At 46.6% G+C, this 26,508-nt stretch overlaps 1 protein-coding gene across 1 annotated transcript in view; it reads right to left on the bottom strand.

Moving 5' to 3' along the window:
- LOC135398668 (delta-like protein 1) overlaps positions 1-26,508 on the bottom strand; it is a 30,977-nt gene that overhangs the window by 2,949 nt on the left and 1,520 nt on the right. The window contains exons 2-6 of the mRNA XM_064630052.1: positions 13,342-13,373; positions 9,051-9,403; positions 2,009-2,261; positions 1,181-1,241; positions 965-1,095 (exon numbers count right to left, since the gene is read on the bottom strand). Of these exons, the coding sequence (XP_064486122.1) occupies positions 965-1,095; positions 1,181-1,241; positions 2,009-2,261; positions 9,051-9,403; positions 13,342-13,373 (830 nt within the window). The remainder of the gene's footprint in view (positions 1-964; positions 1,096-1,180; positions 1,242-2,008; positions 2,262-9,050; positions 9,404-13,341; positions 13,374-26,508) is intronic.

The raw sequence follows: 26,508 nt of genomic DNA, 5'->3' as shown, positions 1-26,508 counted from the left end.
TAAAGGGACCATGATGAGCTTCCAGAAAATTTTGATTTCCCGGGAGAGAATTGTTCTTAAGGATGATTTTTGTCTGCGATTTCTGCCATGCTGCATTCCATACGAGCCCAGTTCGCGCACAAAACAAACTGCTCGCAAGTGTCTGCATTGCCACGAGTCCCTCCGAGTCGTCTTAGTTACAGTAGACCCTCAGATGGTAGTTTAGCAGCACGACCTGTCAGCAACCACATAGCACTCGTCGTCTATCACATAAAAATTTCATTCGTAGATAGGTGATACACTCCGTGCACAGATGGACACACAAAGGCATCAGCCATGAATAGTGTTCTGCCTTTTCGGGCATTTGCCGAAAAATGCCGAAAAACACCCGCCGAATATTATTTTTTAAATTTGGCATGTTCCACAAAACTTTGAATTATACTCATGCATATGGTGCTACATGTCGAAAATGCTCGTTCCTGATTGCACTTTTCTTCATCCCGGGCATGACATGTTCGTTTTTCCTTCCTCGTTTCCAGGTGGAATGCGGGGAATTCTGCCCTGCGGAGCTCCTAGGTTCTATAGTTCATGGAAACACCTTCCCCCGTAACACTTTGATCTGTTGGTCAAAGAGGGTTCAAGTACATCTGGAACCCTCCAAGACAGGAAAGGAAATTCTTTGCGTTCTCAATGTCCTCCTACCAGGCTGCTTTCCGTCCATGGTCCTCCCCCTAGTGATTATAGCTACCAATTTTTCGGCATCTATTTGTAATGTAAACGTTTTAAAATGCCGAAAATATCAGAATGCGGCGAAACATATAAATACCGAAAAAACATCCGCCGAACCTACCCATGAATCAGTGTCGAAAACGCGGAACCCTATAATGGGCCCACTGGTACAAGAAGAACGGCGAATTCTCCTGGAACCTTCGAGCTCATGGAAGCTTTACGTGTGTACGAATAGTAAACGGAGAAGTTATCTTACGTATGTGGCAGAAGATGCCCATCCATCCTTCTTCGCAGACGCACTCTAATGGCTTGTGACACGAGCCGTGGACGCAGCCAGGCAGCGGCTTGCAACTGTCACACCTTTCGCCCTGCCACCCAAAGCGGCAGCTACAAACAGGTAACACAGGTTGTACTCGAGTGAACGGACTCATAAAATGTTACATTGTTAACGAGGCTGGTGTAAACAGAGTACCTGCATTGTCCCGGTCTCTCACAGTATCCACGAGTGGGATGACAGCCATCGCCGCACATGGCTGGAAAGAAAGCAAATTGACCGTCCATACAGCAGTTGGAGTAATTGGGTTCCAAAACACATCACCATGACTTAAATTCCCATTTTTTTCTCTTTCTATCACATCACATCACATCACATATCACGATTTTGTTCTGAAAAAGTATTGGCTGTCCCTAAGTACACACAGAGAAATTATTTCTGCTCTAGTGCATGGCGTTTTGAGCGGTCATGGAAGTATTAGGAGCCCCTAGAATGTCCCTAGAATGTCCCGGTTTCCTTCTACTTGTAGAGGAAGGGTTATCGTATGTCGTCGCTGGAGTCCCGCTCTGTTTACTGAGAGCGGTTCGAAATGCGAAAGTCGCGATGTTCTTTTTTTTTTTTTTTTGTTAGTTTCAGGTTCAGTTATAAATACGATGCATTTACAACCCCGAAGTTTTGCTACAGAATTTCTACCGAGTGTAAGACTGGGGTACCACGTCTGATTGCACTAGGGTGCTTGAATATCCCAACAATACATATCCTCTGGATATACGAATAATGTCCTAACGGATTCGTACGTCCGATAGATATCACTCAGGTATCCATCGGACGTGCGAATCCGTTAGACATTATTCGTACATCCAGAAGATATTCGGTGTTGTTGTGGTAATAGCTCCCCCTGTGTACACGTAGGGAGCTAGTATTCAGGCACCCTAGACTGCACTCAGAGCTTCAAGCACGGCGAAAGTGTCGCACTGCACGCTCCCTACAGCTCTTCATCTATGTGGCCCTCATTGCAACCCTTACGTCTGTTGCAGAAGAAGCCATCCCATCCTGGTTCGCAATTGCACTCGAAGGTAGCATTACAGGAGCCGTGCACGCATCCGGGCATCGTCACGCATCGGTCGCAAAGGGGACCTTCCCATCCCATACGGCAGCGACATTCTCCGGGTTTGTCGCAGAAACCATGATCTGGATGGCAGCCATCGGCGCAAACTGGTACGTCGCACTCTTCGCCAGACCATCCAGCGTTGCACTCTTTGGCTCCGTCTGGCAGGCACTGAAATGCAGGCAATAATCGTCACTGATAGCATCACCATTTATGGGAATCCGTGTTGCGTACGTTCCTGCTTGATATGCAATATACGGCGACGAGCGAAGTCATACCGGTCGGCCTGTGAATTAAGCTCACTGATCTCAGGGTCGCGTACTATGCGCCTAAATATCAGGTACAATAGACCTCTACCCGAGAAACGTCATCGTGACGTTGGTAGACAGACTGAAACCGAAACAAATCGGAAGGGGAGGGCTGGGTTCCACGAATGGGCACTTGTTCGCTGCATCCTATTGAAAGAAAAGTAGGACCGAAGGTAGCTTCCCTTTCAGGGACCACCGCAATCCCCGCAATACTTTGGCCTTCGAGCGCGACTATGTTCGCCTCTAGCTTCGAGGGTAGTCCAACTCTACAAAATTGGTGGCGCTGTCGAACACTATGACGTCATTTGCTTACAAACAGGGAGAGGTCTATTTCCGGCACCGAGTGTGCTCCTTGGTGCCGTCTAAAGCCTACTTTCTCCAAAAGTGTTTGGTAGGTTTTCATCGTGTTTCCATATTATACCTTCTTGCTAGTGTCGGCCTTCTCAGGAACCATAGATATTGTAATATGACAAGGGAAGAGAATCACGGACAGGCTAGAAGACAAGCTGGAAGAAATTAAAAGCAAAGTATATGTAAAGATGCGGTACCCTAGCTCTTCCAGCGACCAAGTTGGGAAGCTGCTATGATATGTAATATTTTTAGAAATGCAGCACTACAAGTCTGGTGCTTCAAGTCCATGCTTCATGCGTATGAGAAGTCTCGGGTTTCGTTTTACATTTGGTTTGCTGCTTTAGCAGTACCTTCCACGAAAGTACACAAACCATAATCAGAAATACAAGATCTGAGTTTTCAATGAAAAGAAAAGAAATGCCGAAGTGCCGCCTGCAACATGGCTGTGCCATCTTGAACCTGGTAGCAGTGCCCACGCTATGCATCGTAAAAACGTCCGAGTGTTAACAAACGATGTCATTTGTATGGCTCACGCGTCGCACTGAAAACAGAGATGGGAAAAAGTACAGTATAAAGCGAAACGAAAGTAGACAATACATGGGCTTTTACCAACGCCACATAGATAAACAAAGCCTGATGGCTCGAACGATGTGACGTACTCATTAAGAGTCAGCCAATCACGACCGTTCTTACAGCAGCCGTAGCTATGGTAGCCACTGGTAGCCACAGCAAGCTGTTGGATGTTCCCTGTGCTCTCCGTACGGGTACGTGCAATTGTATCCGAAGCTCTCCACGTGAGGGTGCAACGTACGTAAAGGCTGAGAAGCAAAGGGAAGCTCGCATTACGTCTGGCGCGGCTGACGCAGTTTTCCTCAGTCGAAGCGGCTGGGGCAGAGCGAACTCATGTATCACGGGCGACTCGCCCCTCTCTTGCATATTGTATCCTCCTATTAAAGAGTTGAACCTAACATGGTGTCAGAAGAATGCGGACACGGTTTCACGCATCAGCCGACCGACCCATTGCTGGACACAGGTGCGAACTTTTAGTATCGTTTCTCATCGTGTGTCAACGAGCATACAACCAGTAGGCCTAACATTCCGAAACTATGGATGTGTCTTCGCAACAACCGCCCCTGACATACCAGCTCGCTGCACCAGATCCGTTTACGTTTGTACCAGAGCCAGAGGCGGAGAGTTTTCATTTTCCCGGAGGGGGCAAGGGCGCACCGCGAAGTAAGTACTCTGGCGGGGGGGGGGGGGGGGGGGGGATATGTTTATTAAGAAAAAAAAAAGAAAGGAAAGGTAAGCCAGATGGCTTGTTATTCCAAAAAAAAAGTGAAAGGGAGAAGTCAAAAAAGCAAAGAAAATAAGAAAACAGAAAAAGGAAAGAAAAGGAAAAGAAAAATGAAGAACACAAAACTAAAGCTGAAGAATCACGCACTCTGGCGGGATCCTATGGTGTATGCGGAACTGGTATAGAAATAAGAGGAAGGAAGAACAGAAAAAAACAACACAAAAGAAAAAACAGAGAGAACGTAAACAGTGAAGATGTGCACAACTGAAGGCATTACGCCTTTGAAAACTGAGTGCAAAAGGAGCAAAATGCATTGAATCCTCGGTGTTTGACCCGAAATGCGCGCAATATAATGAATATGGTCAATGAAATGGAGCAGCGGGAGTTGTCAGTCTCTTAGCGGGACTTCCCGGGGGAGGCGGCGCCCCCCCTAGTTCCTGCTCCGGGGGGGCAAGGGCCCCCGCGCCCCCCGCGTAGTCGGCGCCTATGACCAGAGCACTGGACAACGTGGAAAAGACGATGGGAACGGTTCCGCACCGCCTCGGGTCTCCATGCCAAGAACGAAGCCGAGCAAGTCAACTCCTTCGTGTACCTCATGGGTCCCAAAGCCGAGGAGATTTTCGGCACTCTATCTATTCCTGCAGGAAAGAAGAAATCGTACGCCGATGTCGTCGCAGCCTTCGAAGAGTTTTTCATCATAAAGAAGAACGTGGTGTATGAACGGGCTGTGCTCAACAGCCGCTCGAAACGCGAGGGTGAACCGGCAGCGGACTTCATCACTGCGCTGTATGCATTGATTGAAACATGTGATTACGGCAACCTCAAAGACGAGCTTCTCAGGGATCGAATCGTGGTCGGAGTTCGAGACAAAAAACTATCCACAAAGTTGCAAATGGAGAGTGACCTGACCCTGGAAAGAGCAGTACTGCTTACCAAGCAAACTGAAACCGTCGGGCGGCAGCAAGATAATCTGAAACACTCCGCCAACGCGGCGCCAGCTCAAACCGTCCATGTTGACAGACTACAAGCGAAGTCACAACAGACGAAGAAGATCCAAGCCAAGGCTGTTTCAAGTTCAACGGAGGAACATTCTAAAGCGACACAATCATGCTACTGGTATGGGAAGCCAGGAAAACATCCGAGGCCACAATGCCCCGCAGCAAAAGCTCGATGCAACAAGTGTGGCAAACCGGGTCATTTTGCCTCAGTATGCAAAGCCAAGCGGCTACGGCAGGTTGTTCAGCAGCCTCAAGGCACACAGAATGAGGACGAAGTGTACTTTGCTGGAGCAATCACCACTGCTCAAAAGAAAAGCCATGGAAAGTTTCGGTCCTTGTTAATGATCAGGATGTTACTTTCCTTCTGGACACCGGTGCTGATGTCACTGTCGTGCCAACTAACCTGCTATCAAAACTAAAGATAGAGTCTACCCTTGTGAAGTCAGACATGGTCATCCTCGGACCAGCTAGACAACGTCTGGATGTCGTGGGAACTCTGCATGCAACTGTTGCATTTCAAGGTAAAAGTGTTGAGGCAAGCCTCTACGTCACAAAGGGCCTGGATGAACCACTACTTGGGTTAGACCTTATCGAGAGTCTCGATATTCTGCGCCAAGTGAACGGAGCCTACATAGGATCGCTACTGGATCCAGTCAACGAGTACCCAGAGCTGTTTCAAGGCTTGGGACAAACAATCTACGAATGCAAAATCCGATTGAAATCAGAAATTGAGCCCATTGCTGTGACATCACCACGGCGCATAGCGGTTCCTTTGTTGAAGGCTGTAGAGAATCAGCTCCTGAAGATGGAAAGTGAAGGCGTTATTACCAGAGTTGACGAACCAACTGACTGGCGCTCTCCCATTGTAGTAGTGCTAAAAAGAACGGGGGTGTGCGCATATGTGTGGACTACACAAATCTCAACAAATGTGTGCAACAAGAATATCACCCAATTCCAAGTGTAGAACCGCTCCTCGCTACACTGGGACAGGCCAAGTACTTTTCTCGCTTGGATGCATATTCAGGGTTTTATCAGGTCAGGCTGCATCCAGAGTCAACTCTTCTTACCAGATTCATCACCCCGTTTGGCCGATTCAAGTTCAACAGACTGCCCTTTGGTATCTCCTGTGCTCCAGAGCACTTCCAGAGAATGATTCACCGGCTGACAGGAGGTCTAAATGGCATTGTATGCCACATTGACGATATAGTCTGGGGCAAAACCAAGGAGGAACACCACAATCGCCTACACGAAGTCTTGAAGAGACTAAAAGAGAAAGGGCTCACACTCAATCGTAAAAAATGTGTGTTTGCACAAGAAACAATCACTTTTTGGGGGCATGTGATCAGCAGAAATGGAGTCACACCAGACCAGAGTAATAGCTGCCATCGTGGACATGCCAGCACCTACAAATGTCACTGAACTCAAGAGGTTCCTCGGAATGGTTAACTTCATCGCACGTTTCATACCAAACCTGGCAGCCAAGACTACCCCGTTAAGGAAACTGCTTCGCAAGGATGTCTCATTTACTTGGGACTGTGCTCAACAACGTGCATTTGAAGAAGTAAAAAAACTGGCTCATGTCACCACCAGTCCTGGCACTGTACTGTCCAACGAAAGAAATAATACTATCAGCCAATGCTTCAAGTCATAGCCTTGGAGCAGTCCTCATGCAGCGACAAGAGGACAAAAGTTTGCTGGGCGTTGCCTACGCATCCAAGTCATTCACAGAGGCAAAAGGTGGTTACTCTCAAATAGAAAAGGAAGTCCTTGCCGTCACATGGGCGTGTGAGAAATTCAAAGACTACGTGGTCGGAGTGAAGTTTCACATAGAAACCGATCACAAGCCACTTATTCCCCTGTTCACCAGGAAACCAGTAGATGACCTCACACCGCGCCTTCAACGCTTACGTCTTAGGATGACGCACTTCGACTATACAATGCAACATGTTCCAGACAAAGACCTCGTAGTTGCAGATACATTATCCAGACAACCACTCCCCGAAGAAGAAAATGCACATCTCGCGGAGGAAGTTGCAGAATTTGAAGATGCTCTTATCCGTCACGTACGTGTCCCAGACGTAAGTCATCAGAGACTTTTGCATGCGCAAAACCAGGACACCGTGTGCAAAACTTTGCGTACATATCTTCAGACTACCTGTCCAGACACAAAGTCACAAGTGTGTGAAGGCTGCTTACCATACTGGCAGTTCAGAAATGAACTTACTCTGCATGAAGGAATTCTGATGAAAGGACAGAGATTCCTCATACCTGCAGCATTGCGTCCTTCAGTACTTAGCTCTCTCCACGACGGACATGAGGGCATAGTCAAATGCAAAAGGCGAGCCAAAGAGTCTTGCTGGTGGCCAGGCATATCGCATGATATAGTTGACATGGTTGAGAAATGTGTGAGTTGCATGAAGCAAAGACTGCCTCGGAGCCAACCTCTTATTTCAACTTCTTTCCCTGACCGCCCATGGCAAAGGGTGGCATTGAATCTTTTTCATGCCAATGGGAAGAACTACTTGTTAGTAACGGACTATTACTCCCGCTACATCGAAGTCGCTCTTCTGGAGAACCAGAGGCCGGAGACAATCATCCTTAAGTTAAAGTCGATTTTTACGAGACATGGGATTCCGCAAACGGTGGTCAAGGACAACGAGCCACAGTTTCGCTCAGAGTTCACCATTTTTGCCAAGGATTGGGGTTTTGCCCACACCACTTCGAGCCCCAAACCTCCACAAAGTAATGGTTGCGCTGAAGCAGCGGTAAAAATCGCGAAAGCGAAGATCTCGAAATCGTCTGACCCTTCCAGAGCACTCCTACCGTATCGAGCAACGCCCCTGGCCAATGGTTTCAGCCCTGCTGAACTGCTGTTCAACAGACGGTTGCGCACACATGTACCTATCGCGGCGGTGCTGCTGCTACCATCTGTGCCCAATGCTGATCAGCCGAGCGCATTTGAAGGCGAAAGGAGAAAGCGTCAAGAAATCAATTTCAACAGGCGACATTCTGTCCGAGAACGTGAGGTGTTCCAACCTCAGGAGAAGATCTGGGTAACTGACCTCAAACGCCACGGAACGATATTGAGTGTGGCTGACACTCCTCGGTCCTACTGGGTTATCACAGATCAGGGCACCGTTCGCCGAAATGCAAGGCACTTAGTGCTTGAGCACCGAGGATGCAGCATTGACGATGATCAGCTGTCTGTTTCCATGAGTAAAATCTTGCAGCCAAAGAGAGGACGAAGACACAACGGTAGAAACACTGCACACACAGAAAGGCTGTTGTGTGTTTCTACTGTTGTGTCTTCGTCCTCTCTTTGGCTGCAAGATTTTACTCATGGCTATGTACCAACTACCCCAAATTTCTACCTTGGTGGTCTGTTTCCAGTTTGCTCTGCGTTCCTCCTCCAAGTCCATCCGATGGGACAACTCCACAAAGAGTACCAGAAGCGTCTGGACCTACGTCATGTTACGGAAGACATCTGAAGCCACCAACACGTTACGGGTACGGCCAGAGTTAAGGAGAGAGATGTTGGATGTTCCCTGTGCTCTCCGTACGGGTACGTGCAATTGTATCCGAAGCTCTCCACGTGAGGGTGCAACGTACCTAAAGGCTGAGAAGCATGGGGAAGCTCGCGTTACGTCTGGCGCGGCTGACGCAGTTTTCCTCAGTCGAAGCTGCTGGGACAGAGCGAACTCATGTATCACGGGCGACTCGCCCGTCTCTTGCATATTGTATCCTCCTATTAAAGAGTTGAACCTAACACAAGCCTATGTTTGAAGTCGTCTGCGGCGACCGGCTAAAGCAGACGACAGGAGGCGTTACAGTTAGAGACTCTCGCTGGCCATAGGCAATGGCTGTCATGGCAGCCATTACTGGTACACTGTCTATACTGCTAGCTCCGTAGGTGAAGGTCATGATAAGCATTACCATTCATCGTAGACGTTGATCAAACTTGCGCATCTAAAAGACAAATTTTCTTCTAGTGCCAAAAACTGTCTCCTACCGTGAAACGAGGGTTCACAGCATCAGGTCCAGGGCATTCTTCAGAGCAGTTAGCACCGGTGAATCCAGGACTGCAGAGCACCCGGTAATCGACGTCGACGTGGGCCCTGGGCGAGTCTCTTTCGAACGTCCAGTGTTGCCAGTTCCAAACTACACCCAGCTGTCGTTTCAGAGTGAACCTCTGCACCAGAGCGCCTTCCGAGACTCGATTGCTGCGGTCATCAAAGGCCACACGACGTTGGATCCACCTTTCCGGAATGTCCAGGACTCGAGTCGCCAAGTCCAGGAACCACTCGGACGCACCAAGGCTTCTAAATTTGTTGAGCAGGGGTCGCCGAGCTTCTTTCCGGAACGCTAGAGGCATTACAGTTTCCTTAATTAATATAAAGAACAGAACGGGTCACTAATCTCGCAGGGTGTTTCAACCAATATATGTGCATGCAAAATGTAGCACAGGACCTTGCTATCGTGTGGCTTGAGACTACCTGCCACAACCAGTCTGTCGAAACAGCGTTCAATTTTGGTAAGACTGCAAATTTTTGAAAGTCGGAAAGAGAAGGTCCAGAAGCTCTAGCACGGTGTAACTGAACTGACAGCAGGGATCAGGCTGACATGTAGCACAGCGCTGACACCGAGAATAGTGCTTACGTGTTTACAGAATACATGCTACACGAATTTGAAGGGACTGTAAAATGAAATGCAAACACCACGTTTTTATGTACCACCAGGTAGAGCTTGGCTGATGACACCACTAGCCGTCTCAATCCTTCATATTTTTCATACTAACGAATTACGCGATAGCAGCGCTCACAGACGTCCGCCGCGGGAAACATTGGCGAGCCGCTCCGGATTGGCAAACAGATATCACGTGGTATTGAAGTACACGTAACGCATTTTGGGACAAGTTAGTAATTACTATTAGATCTGTTTTGGAGAATAACAGCAACAATAATGGGGTAGAGTATCGCCCCTGGCGATGAAACTCCCCATTCATCGTCTCGAAATAAAGTTGTTGTGGTTGTTGAGCAGTTCACTCACTATGTCAAAGTTGCTTGGTCCATGGCCAATCCTGCCTACAAACGCTCTGCCCTAAAAGTATTACCAAACTTTTTGGATGCCACAGAACTTCGGTCCTCACTGTGAGGCGACTCATTGGTGGTGGTTGTGAAAGGGCTCGCCGTTGTCGGCCTCACAGAGGTGGCAACGTCACGACTGACGCCCTGGGGGAATGTGCGTCCTGGGCCGATTTCTAAGGGAACTGTGCCGACATATGTCTGATTCATTATTTCATTTCACCACATTATTCCTGCCAATAGGGTAGAGTATCGTCCCTGGCGATGAAACTTCCCATGGTATCGCTACTGTGTGCAAAATCTCGCATAGCGTCGACTTCTACAGATGTCTGGTTTACGTTCTGGCGTTCTGGGATGCAACAACCGCGCACCTTCGACGACGAAGCGCACATTGCACTTCGCCACAACCTGCCAGATGGCTAGCCTAATTGCTTGTGTTCTCAATAGATGGCGCGCGAGCCGGCTCATGGTCAGAGCCATTTATTAGGAGAGTTTGACCATTGAGAGGAGCCTGTCTCAAAGCGCGCCATTTGATCTCACACGATGGGCGGCGCCAAGGCCAGTGGCACCATTTTGGATCAGAGCTATCGCCCTGTAATCTCCCATTCCGCCATTTTGTAGAAGAGGTACATCCTTGAAATCCCACGGGGTCGCCGCGGCTCGCCTGTCATCCCGGCCAAGTGGGTGGAGCGATGACGGCTCTGACGTCACGGCGGCTCCCCATCTCCGGGCAGCAAAAGGTCACAGAATGGCCAAACTCTCCTCATAAACGACTCTGCTCGTGGTTACCTCGTGTTTGAGTCTGCAAATTTTGATTGGCGCAGCAATCTTTGAAATTAATACCCAATAATGAAATGGCGCAATAAAGTTGTTGTTGGTGTTGTTAAAATTAAATTGCTAAAAAATGCTCAATGCAAAGCATATCTATGACGTATCTGAAAGGTCCAAGTTACAAGCTTTCAGAAAAGTACGCAGTTTCAAAGTGTTTACCCTTCGCTTTTCAGCCCCTTAAAGGGACTGCAGCGTCCCGGTCGAAATGTGCCGTTTCACTCCGCATTCAACACCGTCAACAACGCGAATTATTAATCAGGGCCTTTGGCGTTCGTCGGGCGGGTGGAAGGGCGTCTGCAGGTTTCGGAGAGTCCGTAGTTAGCATGTGGAATGTTCTCGGTTAGCGTCGGGCGTATTCGTACGACGACCTACTAGATCATAACGACCATGTCATAATCGGCAAGCCCTATGAGGAGCCCGTCCGCACGATCCGCTAGGGGCGCTACTCATCGGCCCGCGAGATATACATTATGATCGGACAATGGAAATTTGAATTTTGAACGCGCAGAAGCCGACGTACGACTACCGTAGCAGACGACAGCAACAACTCCTATGAAAACACATAGAATGATGATGATAATCAACTTTTGAAAGAAGCATCTCTCGTGGGACGTGCACCGCTTTTACAAAAATACGAAGGTAAGCTGAAGTACAAAGTATTGCGGAAATTGAGGAAGCAATAACGGGGCCGATGAGTAGCGCCACCGCTAGCTTCCAAATGCGGCGCTTGGAAGGGGTGCCTATGACATAGTCGTTACAATGTAGTAGGTCGTGGTTCGTACAGCCAGGAGCGTTCCACGCGACATGGTCGCGTCAGAACTTACATTGGTAAGCGTGTTTCCTCGCGCCAGGTCCTGGAGCGTAAAGGCTTGTTTAGAGTCCGGCGGAGCGGGGCCTAACGACGCGCAGCGCACGGCCGCGCATCGCGAGCCACCGTCGGTGAGTTCATAGTTCAAAGACATCGGCGAAGCGCGGCGTGGCAGCAACGCGCCTTACGTCTGCCACCGTCGGGGGAGTAGATCAATGTTCCACATCTGGCGGTGGCCAGCGAGCTGTGTACGGCGCGGGCTCCGGTGGACTCGCATTTTCAAACATGGCGTCGTCCATTGAGCCTTTGATCGAAGCTGTTCAGGAACATTCGTGCCTATCTAATACACGACGGATGGATTATAGAGACAAGCAAAAGAACGATAACATCTGGGTAGACGTGCAACTTTCTTCTTCAATTCGATGTCCATTTTGGGGTATACAAACCGTATTACAGTAGTACAAACAGTACAAACATACGATGGGAACACGGATTGTCTTTAGACGGATTCCAACACGCGGGTACAGTTGCCAGATATGACTACTTTCCCACTACGAAATGTGAAAACCTCCGGAAGTGTTTTCGTTGCGCTGCGCCGAATCGTGTCAGACTATGATCCCGGTAGGATGAGGAAGCGTGGCGTAGCGAACGCTGGCTATCGGCGCGCAACGCGGGCGGCGATGGGCGAAGACTACGTCGGGCTCTAAACCAGCCTTAAGGAATTTCGCTTCGACAACAAAACGAAAGTCTTTCCCGATAAAACATGCTGTACGATTCAGCCATAAAGTTGGATTAAACTTGAAGACAGTCCCCTGCTACACTCTTAAACCCGTACCTTTTATTGTAACTTTTAGAAACATGTAACTTCTGTATAGACGTAGATTTCGAGATTTCTTATAGGTTACACCACTGTAACGTATATTTAGAGGTTAAAAGCGACCAAGGTCATGTCTTTACAACACGAATAGAAGTTACATCTCGGAAAAAACAAAAACAGCTTGTTGTAACTTATAAATGTACCCTCTACTCCGACACTGTAACTTCTAAGCGAAATCTCCAACGATAATCTCTTTGTTAGTTTCTTATCGTTTGTTTTCCTTTTGTTTTTCAGCATAATGCCGCATTTCAGCCTCCCATTCGAGACGACAGTTGCGAATCTACGCTGTTATTTTTTATCTGTTTCAGCGTCACCTATACGTCAACTACATGTTATCAATGCTGTATGAACACAGATTATAAGTTCTCAGTCTGAAATACTGATAGTATGTTTCTTTCTAAAGGGTGGAAAACAATTGTCAATGCCGCAACCACCAAGATTTTCGATTTCGCTGCGTAGCCGAGCCTGGTCTAGGTCTATCCACACTGAGAGCGGTTTCCTTGAAACGCTTAACGCTCGTCGTCCGTCCGTTAACAAGTGTAATCTGTTTTAATCAGTGGTTTTCCTCGCGTTTATCATAGTATCGTCAGGAACAACGGAAAAGCTAGATGTCGCTAGCAAACAAGTATATTTTCGGTGTTCTCAGGGGAAAGTGTAGTGAGTGCGAAGATTGCACAGAATATATCAGGTCCCCCAAACTCACCTCGGAAAAGCGTGCAACGAAGAAGGCCGCCACTAGATACCCCATTGTTGCCGTTCCGGATCACTTCAGCGCGCTAAGTTTAGCGGCAAAATGTTTTTGTTGTTTCTGCGAATGAATCTAGTCTTTATATGTCCAAATAAAACGCGTATAACAACTTTCTGTGTCGTGTTTCACCTTTTCGGTCCGGTTTTTAAACGTGTTGAGCGATCGGAAGGATCTAGTGCACGGCTGCGTGCATCACATAGCGTACCTGTCGTACCAGGCGCCGCAGGCGCAGTCGTCTATTCCTCCTTCGGTGACTTAGCCTGGCTTGGATTGTGCTTCAACTGGATCTTTAGCGCGCTACAATCAAACACAAGCCAACGTCTGGTAACAATGGGGTATCTAAGGGCGGCCACCGGCATTGCACGCATCGGGATAGGAACAAATACATGGGAAAATGGCGACCTTGGGGGACCTGGAATATATAACCGAAAACGAACGTCACCACCGCAGCCCTAATTCACACACTTCATACACTGGGTAAGTGTACATTTTGTGCTAGGTACGTGCGTTATTTTGATAGCAAGAGCTCTTAGCGCAGGTTTGTTGTGATTATGGCAAGCGTTTTGCGGTCCTGCATATGAACGCCACTTACGCTTGCTACTTTTCTGCTCTTACTTGGTCGCCAAGTCAATACACCGGCGTGCATTTTGCGAGCTGCGGATATATGCATCGAGATATATAATTCGCAGCTTCCTACTTGTTGTATTCTTACGATATTCTAAGACTCAATCGCGGAGTGAACGCCTTCCCGCATTTATGCTGCTTTGTACGGATTTGAATGGTTCCGTAAATGTTACTCTCATTGCCCAAACTTTTGTTCCCAGGATCCCACATGCAGGTTCACATACCGTCACCAGCGCAATGCAGTACCTCACAAACTCGTCCCAGAGCGCCTCCAACGCTGATAACGCAGTAATGTAGTGTCTCCTGCGTTACTGTACACTCATATTCCTCAAGGTTGTGTGCGTTTTATGTAATACTGTATTGCCATTTGCGCTCGCCTCTGCAACACGAATGTGGAATAATTTTTTTTCTGCTGCAGTTCTCCATTTCGTTGGGTGTGTTCAGCTTAGCAAACATAGGTCAGTTGTTTTGACTCGCTAGCTTCCTCGCACTTTTATGCATTGCTTCTCACTTAGAAGATAGTTCTTTTCTCCACATACATGGTAAAGCGACCATGGTTTCTCCTCACACCAGAATCGCACTTGTGCACAATGTGTCACCTCTCGACAGACTTCTGTTTTTGTAATATACATATGTTCAAGATCTCATTTTCTGGTGGTTCATTGTGGTACCTTGGTGTGTTCTGTAAATGTCTGTCCATATCCCACGCACAGGGTGTTTGTTTTTATTCGCATCACACCAGCGCTCATTTGACAGGTGGGTCATGTTAATTTTCGCAAATTAACCCATCCGTAGTTACAAACATTTCCGACATTTCCTGACGCATGTGTTTGTAACTACGGATCGACTAATTAGCAAAGATTCACATAACCCACCTGCCAAATGAGCGCTACTCTGTTGCGAATAAAAATGAACATCCTGTATAAAAAGCCGCACGTTGGCGTAACCTTTACGGGCAGGTGCTGGATTGAAGGCCGTAACCTCTAATTAGTGGGTTTCCTTGTAACTTTTATAAAAGGTGTCACTCAGAGGGTACCTGGTAGCTTCTGAAATAGAGGGTAAAATATTGCGATTTTTTACCCTTTACTAAAGGGTACGGAGTTAAGAGTGTATGCTGTCTCGTGAGGAAACGACGTCAACTCATCGGGTTACCCTAGCGTCGGAGAGTGACAAAGTGTCCCCCGAGGTAGTTGGAGTACTTGGAGTACTTCGCAGTTGAAGAACATGCAACTTCGCATGTTGCGAAGGTGATCCAGGACTGCGTAATATTTTTTAAGGAAATAAATCTATATACTTACATCCTTCCAATGGAACCGTTCCATTTTGCGTGTGCCATGCTTCAATTATTAGCTTGAACTTGCCCTGAGTGAAAGAGAGGAAAACATGCGTAATTCAACACTGTCATGCATTGATTGGTAACGAGCCGCTTGTGGCCCTCGTAAGGGTGTGTACTCTTTCTTGAGACCTAAGTTATTTCAACGATCTGTGGTTTTATAACGGTTCAGAGTGACTTCGTCACCTGCGCGTACATTGTTAATCATCTCCCTCTGGTCATGATCATTTAGTTTGCAAGCATAGTTATACTGCATTTCTCACTATGGTTTCGCGCGCGATAGTTGCTTTTGTACCACAAGAACGCGAAATCGTCATCGTAATTGTCAACCAACAAAAGGCACACCACACGCCTCTGGTCCATTAACACCGGAGCCGAGAAATAACTTTAGCTTACATTTTCAAATAATATACCGTCCACTTTCAGATTAGGGGCATAACCGTAATCACAATTCTCTGTGTCAACCGGTTAATGAGAAAACCAAAAGCATATTTATAAACTGTACGCGATGTAGCGCTAAGGGACGGCAGAAAAAAAACAGAGGGACGTACAGAAAAAAAGAAAAAGAGAACGAAACAAGGAAAAGGACAGTAGAACGCGGTTACACACTTTCGAAATCGACAGTATACTTGCTTTGAAGATGAAGATGAAAGGAAAAAATAAAATAAAGTAAAATGGAGAGGTAGGCTCCGCCTACACGGAAACCGGCATTTCTCAGCAATAACCTAAGACAGATTCATGGAAGCATAACCAACGACTATGTTCCATTCTGAGTCTGAAGCTGGAACAGCAAAGCCTTTTTTTTTTTTTTAAGTGCAGTAGCCCATCCTTTTTTTTTTTTTTTTTTGGGTGTTAGCGCCGCGAAGCAACTATATGGCTATGAGCGGCGTACAGATGTGGACAGAAAGAGAGAGGACAGCAGGAAGGAGTGGGGGACAGGAGGGAAAGTATGCGTCCTGGGCCGACTTCAGGGGAAACTGTGCCGATATTCGTCTAGAAAGTCTTCGGAAAACCCAGGGAAAACCTCAGACAGCATAGCCGGTGGTAGGATTCGAACCCACCACCTCCCTGTCTTCGGCACGACTTTGGCTACCACGAACGAGCGGGATGCCTTAACCCGCTTGGCCATGCCGCTGCTGCCATTCTTGCAGTCCTCTAAAATGTGCGTTTTAGTTGTGGTGTGGAAATGATTATTGCATAGGATTACATATCCCCCAGTTACATGCGCGTGCATAAATTCAAATAAGGGGGGCGTTACATGCAGCTATAACCCCCAAAACGTTGTTATACTTACTGATGCAAAGTGATGCTTAAAGGTTAGAAACGTGATTTTCTACTCTATATGCTACACTCTAAAACGAGAACTTCACCGAGGCTCAGAACTCCTTCCTGATTTCTTGAGTATGGAAAGTGGTAGTGGTGAAGATGAAAACTGCTCGCCGCACGCTGAAAGTGGGCAGCATCACGACCAAAACGCAGGTTAGAAAAAAGAAGGGAAGTGTACGCCTTTTTGTACCGAAATATGCGCTTCCTGTTTTCAATAAATCAGGAAAGAGGACGACATCATTCTGAATTATGATTGGTAAGGCTGCTATGCGGTGAATCCGGGCGCCGGCTGTGCTGTCCGGGTATTAAGCCTGGGTTCTCCTCAGACGTCAACTGTGAAGTCAGCCCAGGATGCACTATTCCCCCAGCATTAGTCGTGAAGCTGCCCGCCTATACACTCTTGAAACTGAACTTCACCGCATAGCACGCTCCTATCCAACTATATATCATCACAAATGACGCCGTTACTTCCCCTGATTGTTGAAAGTAGGAGTCGTACGCCTTTTTTTGTGACACTTATGCAGTTCATAATCATAATTGTCACAAAATTGGCGTTACGCCTTCCGTTTTCAACAAATCAGGACCGATAACAATATCATTCGTGATGATGGTTGGCTAGGAGCGTGCTGTACAGTGAAGTCCGTTTTAAGAGTGTAGGCGTGGCCGACTACTGCAAGCAGGTTCACTACCACCAACACCACCACCACCACACCATAATCGGAACAACAACATCCCCAGCGCCATCTGACAACCATCACGGTGAGACAACAGGAAAACTCACGGGCCAAGGGAAATCAAAAGTGAAGTTGTACGTCAGTTGCTGATCCATCATGGTGTTGTTGCCGACAACGTCCGACACGAACATGCCAAAGGAACATGGCGTATTGACATCCAGACGGCGCATATGATGCGAGTCGACCCTAGGGGGCTCCCTGCCCAAGTGGCTGAGACAGGTACGGAAGAAGGTCCGACACACTCCAGGGCAGAAGCCGCCGCAGCACTGCCCGTCGGAGGTCGTACCGTCGGAAAAATAGCGACTCACGCGCAGCTGGAACACGCCAGCACCTTCGCCCTGAGGAAAAGGTTGCGGTACAATGAGATAAAGGTGATAAAGCGCACAAGCGTGTAATGTGCGTGAAACACTTAAAACACATGTGTGTTACACATACATACATTTTTTATACATACTGCAGTATGCAGAAAAAAAGTACGAAATTGAGCGAACAGAAGACGACAGCCGTCGAGATTTCGAACAGAGACTGTTCTTCTAGGCTAATACGTGACATTTTATGTTGTACAGGTGACGAGGGTTTGCAACGACCTCGTCAGGATATGTAGCTTAACGCGGAAATATTTAGGAACTTGATGAGAAGTCGCTATTAATGAGTCAACCTCATTCGTCCACGTGAACAATATGAGCACACGGAATTCAATTCGTGTGCGAAGAAATTAAATACATTTCAAATATATTTCTTTATTATTACCTCTAGCGCCGGCAATCAAACGAAATACTACACTATAGATTAATCGGTATGACTTGGGAGACATCTTCAGGTTGTAAGCAAATAAGAAACAAATAAGAAAATGAGTAACGAGAATTGTACACGTGCGCTACAATAAAAACAAACAAACGAAGAAAACACACGCACATATCTCAATTTATACAACGACAACGAAAATAATAAATTAATGCACAGTGACGACGACATGGGATGCTTCCCCACAGTGGTGGACCATACCCCCCTTCAAACAACAACTACTTTATTTTATGATTATGAATGGGGGGTTTCATCACCAGGGGCGATACTCTGCCCCATTGCTGGTGGTAATGTGGCCCCATCACTTCAAATAGGTTAATATGAGAGGATGAATTTAAACAAAATCCTAGCAACCTTCGATTTTCGGATTAAAATGTTATCCTGTTAAAAGTTGGTCTATTAAACAGTAGCCAGCTTTAATAGGTCGGAAAATGATCCCGATGCAATACGGAAAGGACGATAAGGCCAATCCTGCTATTCCTTTGAAGTGGACCGTTGTCATGCCGAGAATGGATTTAAGGACCTCCTTAATCGGATCGTTTTTGGTGAAGTACTTCTAATTTCAGTCTCAAATGAATTAACTTGGCGTTGTATTGAATCGGAAACGGATATGGTAGAATGATCAACCAGCAAAAACTCACCCTTTGGAGATACCACAAAATAACGAGCGCAAATCCCAAGACCAAAAAGTCCGTCGTACTCAATCTCTTGAAGCACAACATCTCGCTTCACTAAATGTCAATATCGCCGCACAATCACTCACTCACAGAAACGAATCGCACCAACAAAATCGCGAAATCAATGTGCCGTAGTGTCAGATGTCACTCTCTACAACTCTCACGGGCGCAGTCACGCAAAATCACGCCACTATTGCACGACGGCCGTATTCTCTCACACGCGACGGAACTCCACAGGTCGATCATGCACGATCGCACCGTAAGGTGAAGAGTCCGTCAGTCAAAAAAACCCTGGGATGCTTGAGATGCTGCAGAATCCTAAGGAGGAGAGGAGGAGGCCGATGTTGAACGGAGAGGGTACCGTTACACGTCGAACAAGTTCAAGTGCATCCCCTCCCATGTGTGTGTGTGTGCATTCGGAAGTTAAAAAAGAAGGGACAGGCATTGGAGGGAGAGGGAAGACGGAGGTGACCCGTCTGGTGAGGTCAGCCGGTAGGTAATGCGTTTCCGGCTATGCCCATGCCTCCTCAAGTTTGGTCGGTCATTTCGAATGAGATAACAGCACCGAGGAAGCCTGCAAAACGGGACGACTGTCAGGAGAGTAACCCTTTAAAATTTTCCAGGAGGGTAAACGGGTGATGCAGATGATGCAGATTAAATCTTGACTAGCACTTTATCTTTCAGTGAAGTTTATATGGGTGAAGGTACTAAGAGACGAGTTTATCTGGACGATGGCACCACATTCCTGAGCGGTGGAAAAATGCAAATGGGAAAAGCACAAGACGAACTGCATAAGACAAGGCTTTTGTTTTGTGCTCTGTTCACTTGTCTTTTCTTCAAGATCACGGATATGTTGACAGCGTCAAGAGTACACGAAATCGCTTCCATATTACTTCGACATTCAACGTTATTATCTTTATGAAGACTATAGCCCAGGGGCCTCAAATTGACTCGCGGGCCGCATTGACCATAGATCATACCACGGAGGGCCACAGAGAAAAGAAATGACTATAAGCACCATAAAATACCCTATTATGTCATAAAAATAAAAAATACACACACACAAAAAAATAAATAAATAAACAGCAGCGATGTGTGCAGCCGGACGGTGTGTGTACAATTCATTACTGAAAAGCTCCACTTGACACACCGAGAGAAATAAATAAGCTGCCTTTCCAAATCGGGTAGTGAAAATATGATAAACGAGTAGAGAAAAATACGTAGTTCTTCACAAACGATTATGACAATGTTCAGGGGTACTGAGATTGTCTCCTATATTTACACACTGTATTGTTGCCTTTGCTCACAGTTTCAACTTGGAAAAAGAAATAGAAGCATAGTAGCGAAACAGCTAGCTGGCATTATTAATAATGGATGGCTTCGCGTTTGCTACTTTAATGCGACCCTTAAAAAATTAAAATATAATGGCCTATGTACATAACCGTTCTACCTCTACTTTGTTGGTATGTCACTATTTTGACTGTGTGTAAGAATTAAGATAAGCTCATCTTAACACTCACAGTAGTTACAGCGGCAGTTTAGCAAAGTGCACGCGAAGACTGCGTTGCTGTGTCCAGCTTTCTTAAGGCTGATGAGCCAGAAGAAGTGTTCACGTGCCGTGGATGGACAGGGGTAGGACCATAGACAGGGGTAGGACCATAGACAGGGGTAGCACTACGCCGCGTAAGGGTAAAAACAGTGCCTCGAAATCAGGTTCTATTCCTAGTTCTTCATTGTCCTTTCTTTAGAGGGTTGCTTCGTTCTGCTTATGGTCAAGGGCCCTCGGGCCACAGAACAGGTTATCACGTGCCCCGTGGTGGTGGTGACGTCACTCCTTGCCGTAGTCGGCCACGCCCTGACGTGCAACGTCGCAACAATCACAGGAGGGGGTGATCGTGTGTCCTGGGCCGACTTCACATGGAACTGTGCCCACATTTTCTTCTTAGGAAAACCCAGGGAAAAAACACCCAATCTAGGCGTGGATTGTCAACATCCTATACCTGCTAGGCCGCGTGTTTGAGACCGCTGCTATACAGCCCAATACCATGGAGACAAGCAATAGCGCAAGCGGTAGCAAGAATACTTCGGTAGAGTCGACCCCGCTACCTGATCACACAACAGAACAAATTTCAGCACACACATTTCTTCGCCACGTTAAAATAAATCGTATAAGTGCGTTTTCCCTCTGGTTCCTTCAGTTCCATGGTAATTGTATGCATTGTATGGATTAATGAAATAAAAATGATTGATTGATTAATTGACGTTAAGAAAAACAAAGAGAAAAATAAAATAAAATAAAGAAAGCCTACCCAAGGTCTCTTGCTGCGACTTGACACAGACACAGACACGCACACATAAAAAAATGATATGAAGTGAGAATGGAATATGACTTCATCCATCAGGAAGAACAAGAGAACTTGCATGCGACGGAAGTATCCTTTCTAATAATATTGTGGAAGCAGCTTCCTTTGTAGTGCAGTATACATCTAGCAGACAATAAGACAGTGGAAAGAAGCAACGGTCACGGAACATGCGTTTCGAAACGGTTGCTTCTCGCTTCCTTTATTTTTTATCGAGCGGAACGTTCACCGTTACCGTAGGTTATAGCGGAAGTGAAAGGGTCAGTCGGCGTTTCACAAAGAAGCCACCATTCAAGGAGACGGATTGTTGCCATAGTCGACGCGAAGCACTGCTGGGTCAGTGTCCGCTCTGGAGGATGCTTAGGTCTTTTCGCTCGCTCCTGCAGGTGATGCCGCGTTTGCTCGCTAATCGCAATATGCGTACGGGTTTGCCCAAGACAAAGCACGAGATTTGTAACGAGGATAGAATGTACAAAGAGAGTTTGTTTAAAAGCTGAACTAGGTATACCAAACTAGATGTACATCATACGCTAAAGATTCATATCAAAATTGCCTTGTCAACAAATTATGCAACATAAAACACCGCTCCTCGTCTTAACATTTCCCGTCACATTTTCACTTCGCCGTAAGCCTCATATGCATGTGGGATATCGCAACTTTGTTGTGTGTTGAGCATTCTGTCGCTCACAGACGAGGCATTAGAGGAACTGCCGGTGCCCACACTGTAAACTGGAAAACACCCTTATGGGTGTAAATGGCTTGTCCTATAACTGACACCTCTTTTTACACAGTACATGGTCTGGAACACCCTTTTTAGAGGGTGTATTCCGTGTAAATCACCCCTGGAAAGGGCGCTTTTCTTTGAAAATGCCCTCTTTTGCAACCTTTAAACACCCTTTTAGGAGGGTGTAAGATCGTTAAACACCCTCCTAAAAAGGTGTATAAAGGGTGCAAAAGACGGCATTTTCAAGGAAAAGCACCCTTTCAAAGGGTGTTTTACACGGGATACACCCTCTAAAAAGGGTGTTCCAGACCATACGGTGTAAAAAGAGGAGTCAAATATAGGACAAGCGATTTACACCCATAAGGGTGTTTTTCAGTTTACAGTGCAGGGCGAAACAGCCGCCTGGTGGTTTGTGTTATTAAACTTCTGCACAATGGTGAAGCTATTGAGGTTTGGGTTTCCCCTTTCTAATATAGGTAGTTTACTGACTTTGCACTGAGGTCGGCTTTTGAGTCTGTGAGGCTCTCAAACTACAGTTTTTGTTTGTTTGTTTTTCTTTACAATTTTCTTTAGAAAAAAACTATTTGTACCAACACGAAGACAACACATGTGTGAGTTAATATGGAAACATAATTCATAGGCAATGAGAGTTGAGTTGAATACATCTAAAAAGGGGGAGAAATTAGATTCGTCACCTGACGAATTCTGCTATACCCCACAAAGAACCCCCAAATGAATGAACCTCACAGAAAATAAAAATAAAAATGAGAAGATAAAAATATAAAAAGAGCAAAACGTCACCCCTCCCGGTCACCGAACTGTACGTGCACATTCATGCATGCATGTATGAAATGATTGCGTGTACTAAAAATTTAATTGCGAGAAACTAACAGGAAGGAGGAACTCGACGACATATGCCTAGACAGCGGTACTAAAATATACATTCGATATCACTCCTCACTATAAGGTTGACAAGTGCTGATAACGCCGCATCTCTCTTCTTGGGTTCCCACACACCCAGCACCTTGACTATATCGAAGGCTGTATTGTCGAAGCGGTCTAGGGCAGACTTCAATGTAGCTCTTTGCGATGCATATCTTGTGCAGTGCATAACGATGTGTTCCGTGTTTTCCACAGACGTGCACACTGATCAGTCTGATACTTTTCAATGTAGACCATATACCCCTTGTTCACATTACAGCGGCACAACAAATATTTTTAAACGAGTATTTTAAACGCGCGCGTTATACAGTAAAAAGGTGCCCAGAAGAGGTACTGCGCGTTATCTAACGGTGCGCGTTATATAAGGAAATATTTTCCCGCAGAGTTCTTTTTCTGGTCGGTGTCGTACAAATTCTACACTCTTAAAAATGAGTTTCACCGCATAGCACGCTCCTAGCCAACCATCATCTCGAATGATATTGTCATCTGTCCGGATTTGTTGAAAGCGGAAGACGTACGCCATTTTTGTGACACTTATGCTGTTCATAATTGTCACAAAAACGCGTACGTCTCCCGTTTTAGACAAATCAGGGCAGATAACGATATCATTCGAGATAATGGTTGGCTAGGAGCGTGCTATGCGGTGAAACTCATTTTAAAGAGACGGCAAGCCCTTTCACCATCACCACCACCACCACCATCATTTTAAAGAGTGTAGCCTCTTTCAGGGTGTGCTGTGAGTCTCACAAATCTCTTAGGGTCAGTTGACAAAGCCGGCGAAACGGCGCCGGACTTCATAAAAATTAATGCTGCTGCTTATAAGTATGCTATTGAGCAGTCAATACCAGCTCAATCCTGCAGTAATCCTGAATTCATTTCAGAAGGCTGGCGTTACTGAGAAGGGACGCGAAACTGAATATGTTTCGAATAAAGCATATGCATATGTTATACACCGCCTTGGTTTATTATTCTAGTCCCCTAGACTGCAATTACTCCCGTATTTTAGCCTCCTAACCCCCCCCCCCCCCCGCCCCCAACGTTTACTCCTCAGGACAGCAAATAGTCACTCAACTTCGCGAATGGTCTTCAGAATGCAACAATCTGCGTCAGTATGTCCTCTTGGTCTATTTGATGACACAAGGCTGTATAACTCAGCCAACTTAGCAATCAGTTAGCTCTTCTTTCTTCGTAAATTTTATGCGCTATGTATGTCGCAATATTTTATATCACTCTATATATCACGGTTGACGGTTGGATTCAAAGTATTTTCGTGCATGCACGCGAAATATGTACCTGGGACTCTTAGAACAGAGCGTGAAATGCAGTCTTACACACTGTGACATTCATTTACTCCCGTGCATTTACTACCGAAAGGGACTATTTTTTTGTGGCAATGCATTTAGTCCCCCAAAGGAGTAAAATTACTCCTTTTTTACTTAGAGTGTACACCGGAAAATACGGTACTATGAATGCAACATATGCAACATTATATTGAGGAAATACTATCATAACACCGTCATTCGTAGCGCGCGCCCCACCCCTCTATATCCCGTTCCTAACGAACATCCGGCGCTCATCTAAACTGGTCTTCTCTCAAGGCGTTTCGTGGCATCGACGGAAGGAGTTGAGAGGAACAACGGTAGAGGGGAAAAAAGAAATAAAGATATATCGTGCGTGCGACCCACATTTGTGTAACTTCGTTTAAGAGCTCGTCTTGACAGATCGGTGTGACCCACTGCTAGCAGCACAACGCTTCATTCCGGAGCAAGTCCCAAATCTTCGCACGGGTATTTTCTGACTACCACTGCGAGTCCATTAGCTACAGAAGACGGGATCCACTTCGCAGTTAAACCGGTACGAGGTAGCGCCAACATTCTATTTTATAGCTACTAACGGATATCAACTTGTCTGAAATTCCTCAAATTTCCTCCAGTACTCTACTCTCCGAACATAAAATGAATCGATAATTTTACTTTAGTAGTAAAGTAAATTAGTTCAATGAGTTATTACTTCAGTATATTACTTTATAGTGTTTATAACTTTACCTTAATTATTTAAATTACTTGATAAGTCTGGGATGCAATAACTGGGAGGTAATTTTTATCTGTAACTCGAGGAGAAATATTGCGCTGGAAAGGTGTTACAACACGGTAATTTTATTAACACTTTTTAGCGTGTAAAAAAGGTTGAGTTTGCGTTTGAGTTTCATTATAGAAAAAACATAACAAAAAACAGAAACGGAAGATATTGCAAAAACGGTGTTTTTGTGGATAAACACAGTTTTCATTCTGCAGGCTCGACTGAAAGGTGTAATAGCAGTGTCGAAAAAAAGGAGTCTTCAAAACACCCATCTAAAATGGTTTTAAATCGGTTACACCCCGTGAAATGATGTTTTCTGTAGAATTAGATTATGATCTTTTGAATGATGCTCTTTGTAGGATACACGATTAAGAAGGGTTTCCTGCAAAACACACTTCTGTATGGTGTAAAACTCGCACTACAAAGGTGTGTGCCATAAGACAAAACCCGATTTACACCCGAAAGTTGTAAAAAAAAGTGTAAAATATTATCGTGAAGTAATTTTAAGGGGGACTAGATTTTTTCGAGATCGATGTCACTTGTAGGCTATACGTACACTTGCCAAAACATTCACATTTGATTTGATAGACACAACATTACATTTAAAAAAATAAAGAAACAAATACACGCGTGTTGTTGACTCTTCCGTTGCATTTGTAGAGCGAGAAATGAGGCGACCAGGCTCTACTGAGGTTGATGGGTTTAATGACGGTTAATGGCGATGAACCGAAAACGAAAGCTCGGGTCACGCGCAGTGCTGCGCGTAACCGATGGCGGTGCTGGTGATGATTATGACGCTGCTGCTACAGGGCTCCCCCCCGTGGCGGATGACAAGGCTGGCGAGGAGGGCCGAGGTTGGCGGAAAGGTCGGGCGCCGAGGCCAAGGAGTGCAGGAGCCGGACCCGAGGCGGCGGGCGGCTCGTAGTGTGCGAGCTGCGGCGCCCAATGCACTCGACGTGGAGGGGGAGGAATGCTGGAGACAGGAGGTGAGGACGGACGTAGGGAGGGCGGGTCGGGCGATACCAGAGGTGCAGACTCCAGGAATGCGGGCTTAAGCCTGTCGATGGCCACAGTGTCAGGTCCCCGTGGAAGATCGAGGCGGAAAAACTTCGCGGCTCGCGAGATGACCTTGTAGGGGCCGTCATAGGGAGGCTGCAAGCTGGAGCGCACAGAGTCCCGGCGGACGAAGACGTGGGTGGCTTGATTAAGGTCGGGGCTCACGAACACGCGTGTTGCGGGAGCGGAGCGGGTAGGCGTGGGCTTGAGGTCCCGGAAGAGCTGGCGGAGACGGTCGATGTAGGAGGAAGGGTCGTGCACGAGCGGGGCCGAGGGGGTGAAGAATGATCCGGGAAGGCGGAGCGGGCAGCCGTAGACCATGTGGGCCGCGCTGCAGTCATCCTGGCGGATCGCGGCGCGAAGGCCAAGCAGGACGAAGGGTAGACGCTCGGGCCAGGTTGTGTCGCCGTGGTCAGTGGCGCGGAGGGACGCCTTGAGCTGCCGATGAAGGCGCTCGACCAGG

The sequence above is a fragment of the Ornithodoros turicata genome, chromosome 6 (genome assembly GCF_037126465.1).
Source record: "Ornithodoros turicata isolate Travis chromosome 6, ASM3712646v1, whole genome shotgun sequence".
Taxonomy (NCBI): Eukaryota; Metazoa; Arthropoda; class Arachnida; order Ixodida; family Argasidae; genus Ornithodoros; species Ornithodoros turicata.
The sequence above is the reverse complement of the archived record's forward strand: the minus strand, read 5'-3'. Positions and strand labels throughout refer to the sequence as shown.